General features: G+C 41.1%; 1 protein-coding gene across 1 annotated transcript; it reads left to right on the top strand.

The window, feature by feature from the left end:
- The first annotated feature begins 1963 nt into the window (after nt 1–1963).
- LOC119720361 (C-type lectin domain family 4 member M-like) lies at nt 1964–2491 on the top strand. Its single transcript, XM_038190017.1, has one exon. The coding sequence runs from the start codon at nt 1964–1966 to the stop codon at nt 2489–2491; it is 528 nt and encodes a 175-aa protein (XP_038045945.1).
- The last annotated feature ends 4787 nt before the right edge of the window (nt 2492–7278 follow it).

The following is a 7278-nucleotide window of genomic DNA, read 5'->3' as shown; positions in this document are numbered from 1 at the left end:
CGGTATCAAGCGAATAAATGCTTGCCGAGTGACACAGTGCTTTTCTCCGGTGTGCCTCTTTCACAATGCTGACATATTTTTAAAAATGTTGACAATTTTTTTTTCAATGTTGACATATTTTTTTAAAATGTTGAAATTTTTAAATGTTGACATAACTTTTTAAAATGTTGACATATATTTTTGAAATGTTGACATATATTTTTTAAATGTTGACATACGTTTTTGAAATGTTGACATATGTTTTACAATGTTGACATACTTTTCAAAAAAGTTGTGATGTATTTCATAATGTTGGCAGTTGCCGTGCAGGGTTGAATAAATTCCGTTTTGGCGTGCCATAGTTGTGTAACCGTGTCAGTTATCAGCGAATTCACATGCGGTTCGTACACGCTGTATTAAAATAAATGAAACATGAAGGTTAACTTAAAAAAGGTATTATCTGGTGTATGAAGACTATACAGCAATATGACGACTGGTGGCCTTCAGCCGGAGCCATTATCGAGGACCTTCCCCTAACCGGTTTCAAACCAGACATTATTTTTCCACTATTAAAGCGTGTCTTTTTATTTTGTAAATAAATATACGCTGAACACGCCTTGTAATATTCACTGCACGATTTCATATCTGCCGTTTCTTGGTTAATTTCGCCAACAATGTGGTACAATTAAGTTTCAAGGTTATGAGTGGCCTAGTGTTGCCAAGCCAAACAGGGATGTTACCATAGAATCTTTAGTCTTCTCATTTCAACGCCGACCAAGTGTTACCTTAGCAACAGCATCCACTGTCTGCCACTGTAATCGATATTATTTTGCGTCAGACAACTCATTAGGAGTTATGCTGAAATCACCATAGTGACTAAGCTTTTCAATCCAAGACCAAGTGTTACCTTAGGCCAAAAAAAAAAAGTCTCCGGTTTCTGGTATGGAGCTTGCCCAAAAAGTGGTGCGGCGACGCGGCTTTTTTTTTTTACCTGATTTTTTTGCTTCAAATGTCGGCTGAAGACTGCAAATGGTGCCCGACTAAACTTAGTGCAAATATATGGGAGTCCAGAGAGGCCACATAAAACTTATTCTCGACCATAACCCAATCTAAAAACACGTTAAAATTGTACAGCAGCAGGATTCCAGTCAAACCAGTGAGTTTGGCGGTTTTGAGACATAATCTTTCATTGAAAAAAACTTTTTCATTTTGCCGACGCGCATGGCTACGGCAACGCGCGCGCATATCAGAAACCGGAGACTTTTTTTTTATTGGCCTTAGCAACAAGATCCACTCTCTGCCAACCTCGTGCCCCGTGGGTACGATCTTGCAGCGCCAAGTTGTTTCCCATCATGCCTTGCGCGATCGTAACCCCTGGTATTGTGTAATTTAAATATACAAAAATACGGTACATTATAATTAGGGCTGCAGTTTATCCGTTTTACGTGCCGACGCCATCTTTAATATGTTAAAAGTTGTGATTTTGAAGAATCAATCCTTTCAAACACAACGTTTGGACATTGTGTTAATTAGCAAAGATTTGTATGAAATGTACGTACCCCTTTCATGCCTTTACAACCACAGATACAGGGGTTTTTTTTTTAGCGAAAAACGCGGCTGACATAATCCATATCGTACAGGCTTCACGACTTTTGAATCATAATTTTTTTTTCGTACGTGACGTTACGTGCAAAGCTAAGCACGCGAGCGCCAGCGCATTATGGGCGCGCCTGTCGTGCAATCTTCGAAATGCCCGCGCAGTACGCTGTGAATAGCCATTCAGTGTCATTTACGTCATCATCACAGCCAGGGGTTAGTGTAAGGAACGAGCACGCGCCCCTGGAGTCGAGGTTGACTCTCTGCTGCTGTGATCAATATGTGATTAGCGGTCTTCGTTTCGCATCATTCGATCTTACAATTACAAACACTCGACCTCTGATCATATCGCGCAACTCTGCTGTTGTAATCGTCCTAACGAATCGTCATGTACTTGTTTCAAGTTTTTGGCATTGTGGCTATCACTTCGGCGATCAGTGCTGAATTTAGGTCAGGTTCCTGCCACTCTCGGCTCACCGTCGAATGCTCTTGTCCGCCACAGTGGCATCTGTGGGGGAACGAGTGTTATCGCATCTCTCCTTCACTGCATACTTGGGAGGATGCCAAATCGGCTTGTCAAGGCATAGGCGGTAAGATGGCCACTCCTCGCTCGCTCGAGGAAATGAATTTCATGGCAGAATTGGCACGAAAGGTGGGCAGTAACTACTACGCCTGGATAGCTTGCACTGACATGGAAAAAGAGGGAACCTGGGAGTGCGACGGTCAGGAAGGAGAAGAACCCTTCCTGGAATGGGCTGATGAGCAACCAGATGATGATAGTGGCAACCAAGATTGTGCTGCGATAGCATCGTCATTAGGTGAAAAATTGGATGATGGTGAATGTCGGATATCTACCTGGGCTATTTGCGTTCGTCGAGCTGCTTGCACTCACGGCCTAATCCAGCTCCGTCACTAGTGCATCTCTACCGACACCCACGGCCGCGCTCACAACTCAACCTGCCTCCTCGACCACAGAAACCAGGAGCCTTGTCACCAAACATGTGGCGCCTGTGACTCGGCCTGCGTCGAGGTGCCCAAATGTCACTCCAGGCCTTCAACATCGAGAAAAAAAATGAAAAAAAACTGCAAAAAATATGTCAGCTAAATAGTACTATACAAGCTCGGGTAACAAGGGCATGCAACAGAAATCCTGGTTACTTTCGTATGCATCGGCTTGTTATAAAATGGGACAGTAACGGAGATATCTGCAAACCTGAACTTGAACTTACTAGGGAAATTCCCTGCATCGGGAATGTATAGGGTAACATTGTTTAAGCTCTAAAGAAACTTAACGGCCGGGATGTATAAGAAGTAATCAAGGTAAGCAAATATTTTGTTCTCATTACAAAGGAATTGGAAGAAAATACAATTTAATTGAATAGCTTGCGTTTTCATGTTGCTCTTGTTATTGGTAAACAGACACTGAATTTCTGTGTTATTTATATCAGAACATTACTAAAAGTGTTGAAACTGCGAAATAGCAAGCTTGAAATTATGGGAAAAGTTAAAAAAAAAATTTTTGTTGGTTTAGAGCAAAGTCTGATTGTAAATTGGAATGAAATTATTCGAGATTGATGTGTTTTTGATCGTTGTAGTTTTAAGAACAACATATACATATTAAAGACTTTAGTTGATCGTCATTGTATATCATGCACAAAATTAATTGATATTTTACATTAGGAACGGACTGTCGATTTCAAAATGTAGGTTTTGAGTAACAAACGTCAGCTAAAGAATAATTTTAGTAGAATAGTAGAGTTGACGGCAAATTCGTTGAAAATTTAATAACTTTATGATTAATTGGTTGTAGCTTTCCTGTAAACTGAAATTGAAAATTGAAGTTTGTCAGATCTTTTTAGGCACAGATGCATTGTACATTTACAATTAGGCATAAATGCGGGAGTTTTAGTGCATTTATTCAGTGTTTTCAATGCATACTGTAGTGACTAAGTGTGATTAAAGTTGCATTCGGCGAGGATATTTTAAAGTTTTATCTCGAAAAATAGATTCATTTTCTAAATTGCTATTTTTCTAGCAACAGAAAAGTGTTTCACTTTTGAATAAGACATTGACAGAAAAACAATTCGACTGACGTTAAGTTATTGAATTATTACTTTACGATATCAAATAATTGGCTGCCAGAAATGCCTTTCTCGCGGAGTATGCTAGCCTTGTTCAATGCGGTCTCTCGGCTTTTTGTCGAAGGGAGATAATCGGGCCCTGCACCCACAATCAACGCGGCTACGTGCGTGTACCACCGACCCTTGTCCGTACGACGAACGGTTCGGTACTAACACAACCAGCAAGCACACACACGTGAGTACGGACTGTACGCATGGTGTAAGGCAGTAAATATGTAGGCCTACTGTGTTCTGCGTGTGGGTGTTCGTACGTACGTGTGGGGTACGCGTCGCGTGGCCTGTCGAACGACCGCCTTGTTGGGTCTGCAACTTCCGGGTTTAATGTCTTTCTTTACCTTTTCGTCCAGTTTTGGAAAAAAATGGGCGGGCTTCAGGATATGCGGATATGCCGTGATTATTATGTAGGTCCGTCTTGGACCAATCACATGAAACAACCTTCCCAATAGTATGATTAATTCATTTTTAAGCTGACCAATCGTAAGCTTCACAAAAATCATGTGACGTCGCGCGGCATGCATAATGCATTAGCCATCATGGCGTCTTCCAAGTCTTTTTAGCGAGAGCGAAATGTTCGTCATTTTTTCAACAATTTGACATTGATTCGAGTTTTTCGGCTCGTGTAATGAATCCATTTGAGTGGGCAACGATCGTCTAATGACAGCATTACCTGCAGAATTCGTTGGTGCCTTCAATACTGCTTCGGACAGACTGGGACTGAACGACTTTCACCCACAGCAACGGGCCGCCATTGCAGCGTTTCTTCGCGGATGCGACGTGTTTGTTAGCCTATCGCGGGCTGACCAATGAGAATTCAGAATATACGCGGGGGTGGTACCTCATTACCGTATTAGTTTTGCTGGGTCAACTCAAAACCATCAAGGCGTTGGGTTACGCGGACTAGCTCATGCATGTACTGTGTGTGCATGGCTGTTGTACGAGTACGTGTGTGTACGTGCGTACGTACAAGCATAGCCTCTCGCTGTACAAGTTACTTTCTCACTAGCAGCCTTGCCAAGTTGATTAGGGATTTTCTTTCAGGAGATTTTTTTTATCGGCGAATCGATAAGCCCAACGCCTTGGTCAAGGCTAGAAGTATGCTGGTTCCTGCCTCACAATCAGTATCGATAGTGTGCGGACCGGGAGCCAGCCTGCTCGCAAAGCGGCACCGTTTGTGCCCAACACAAAAAGGAAGGCGTCCAAAAAGGAAGGTTTTTGGTTGGAATGAAGCATTCAAGTTAAACATTTATCAATAGAATAAATAAAATGTCACTTGTTGATGCACGGGGAATGCAACTTTAACATGTATGATCGATGTGAGTACTAATTTTGAACGTCTTGTGTCTGTTAAAGATCCATTATATATTCAGGTGTTTTTGAGTTTAATAGCAGGAAGCTAATAGATGTTGTGAATCAGTTTGACTCAGTTTGAATCAAGTTAAAAAAATAATGCACATAATTTGCGTATCAGCAAAGGTCTCGGGATCGTAAGGCCAAAAAAAAATATGTCTCCGGTTTCTGGTATGGAGCTTGCCCAAAAAGTGGTGCGGCGACGCGGCTTTTTTTTTTTTTTTTTTACCTGATTTTGTTGCCTCAAATGTCGGCTGATGACTGCAAATGGTGCCCGACTAGACTTAGTGCAAATATATGGGAGTCCAGAGAGGCCACATAAAGCTTATTGTCGATCATAACCCCATCTAACAACACGTAAAAATTGTGCAGTAGCAGGATTCCAGTCAAACCAGTGAGTTTGGCGGTTTTGAGACATCATCTTTCATTGAAAATAAAACTTTTTCATTTTGCCGACGCGCATGGCTACGGCGACGCGCGCGCATACCAGAAACCGGAGACTATTTTTTTGGCCTAAGCGCTGAAATATCCTGAAATCAAACCACATTGGCGGAGTCATGTTGGAACAATATTTATGGATAATGTAATATCAACAACTCTACCATCCTACCGAAAAAGTCAGTGATGAACATTATAATGTAAACGAATCTTGATAACCTCATAGTTTGACACCCCAATAGAGAGGGTGTATGACCCCGCCCCCTCTGCTAATTGGGACCTATTTTTGTGATTTTATTTCAGGGTAAAGCATTCAATATTCTTCAAAGATTTCAAAATATTTTGGGACGTACATTTTTGATTTAAAAATCTAGTAATCAATAGAAAACAATTATACAGGCATAACATCTAAAAGATTGACAGTAACGTCCATCGCCCGAATTTTCTTATTTAAGGAAACTTGTACAGATTTTACTTATGCCACTATTATTATTATTGTGACTGCCCCTGTGGTTTTGAAAACTGATTTTAATTTGGAAGCAAACTCCCGTCTTGACAAGTGCAAAACCACATTTGGAACATTTCAAATTGTGTACGTGTTAAAATGTGATCCCTACATAAACGTCAAGCTCACAACTCTGTATCTGTATACCTTGTAAGAATTGAGGTCCTAATAAAATAGAATTTGGTGTTGTAGTTACAGAACACGAAGACGTCACAGTTTCTTTTTATTTAAAGTCAACTCAAGGTGATCTATGGGAAACGGGAAGGGCGTGGTCAGGTGACTTGTCTTAGACTGTGATGGGATGTACTGTCATGCATGAACAAAAAAAACATTGACGAAGATTGGCGGCCCTTTAATTTGAAATAAATAACTTCTTTAGAAATTTCCCTCCCCGACAATAATTTGAACAGAATATTTTTCTATCCCATCGGCATCAAATTTGCGAGAAGGCACTTTCATGGCATGGTAACTATTCAAAAAGGGCACTTCAAAGATACCAGCAGTAAGCGCATTCCGCACGCCATCGTTTACCCCGTATCAGCGGAGGGCGATCCCTTGTAAACACGGACCATCAACTTTGAAAACCGAAATGCGAGGGAGGGTGGGGATAGCCTGACTATAGGGGGCGCTGTTCCAACATGCATGTACGCATTTGGCGGGCACGAGATGTCTAAAATCATATAAATTTATGTAGAATGGCTTTTGGGATATCAATAATTTGGTGGTGTAACACCACTTAATGATATATCCCAAAAACCATTTTACGTACAGTGGAACTAACATATTAAAGTTGTAGGTAACTTCGCCGAAATTAATTTGCACTACCGAATATCATTGGCTTACCCGCCCAAATACAAGAGGGGACATATTCCCTCTAAAGTCAGATTACATCACAGGGGATAAGTCCCTGGTCAGATTGACCCGGATGATCCGGGTTCTGTTTGGCCTGACACCTTTCCGGGTCAAACGTCTTTCTGGGTCAAAGTGAGGCTTCTGTTGTTCATTTACCTGGTTATTTTCAGCCAGCAATAGAGGGCGGTCGACGACTGGATCAAAACCCCATTGACTACCAAATATTTCCAATTTGAAATGGCTCCCATCAAGCTGTTGTTAATATATCTTTGTTTAGACTTAAGGATAAGTTTGGCAAAATGTGGTTGAATGTATTATACAATCTTAGGGTTAAAGACTTGCCACCAAAATATCTTTATTGAAATTTGTCTCTATTAGACCCCACGTTGATTAAATTCTAGCTTTTGAGCACCACCGTCA

This window comes from Patiria miniata, unplaced genomic scaffold (genome assembly GCF_015706575.1).
Source record: "Patiria miniata isolate m_02_andy unplaced genomic scaffold, ASM1570657v1 HiC_scaffold_9, whole genome shotgun sequence".
Lineage (NCBI taxonomy): Eukaryota > Metazoa > Echinodermata > Asteroidea > Valvatida > Asterinidae > Patiria > Patiria miniata.
This window is presented reverse-complemented; position numbering and strand designations above follow the sequence as displayed.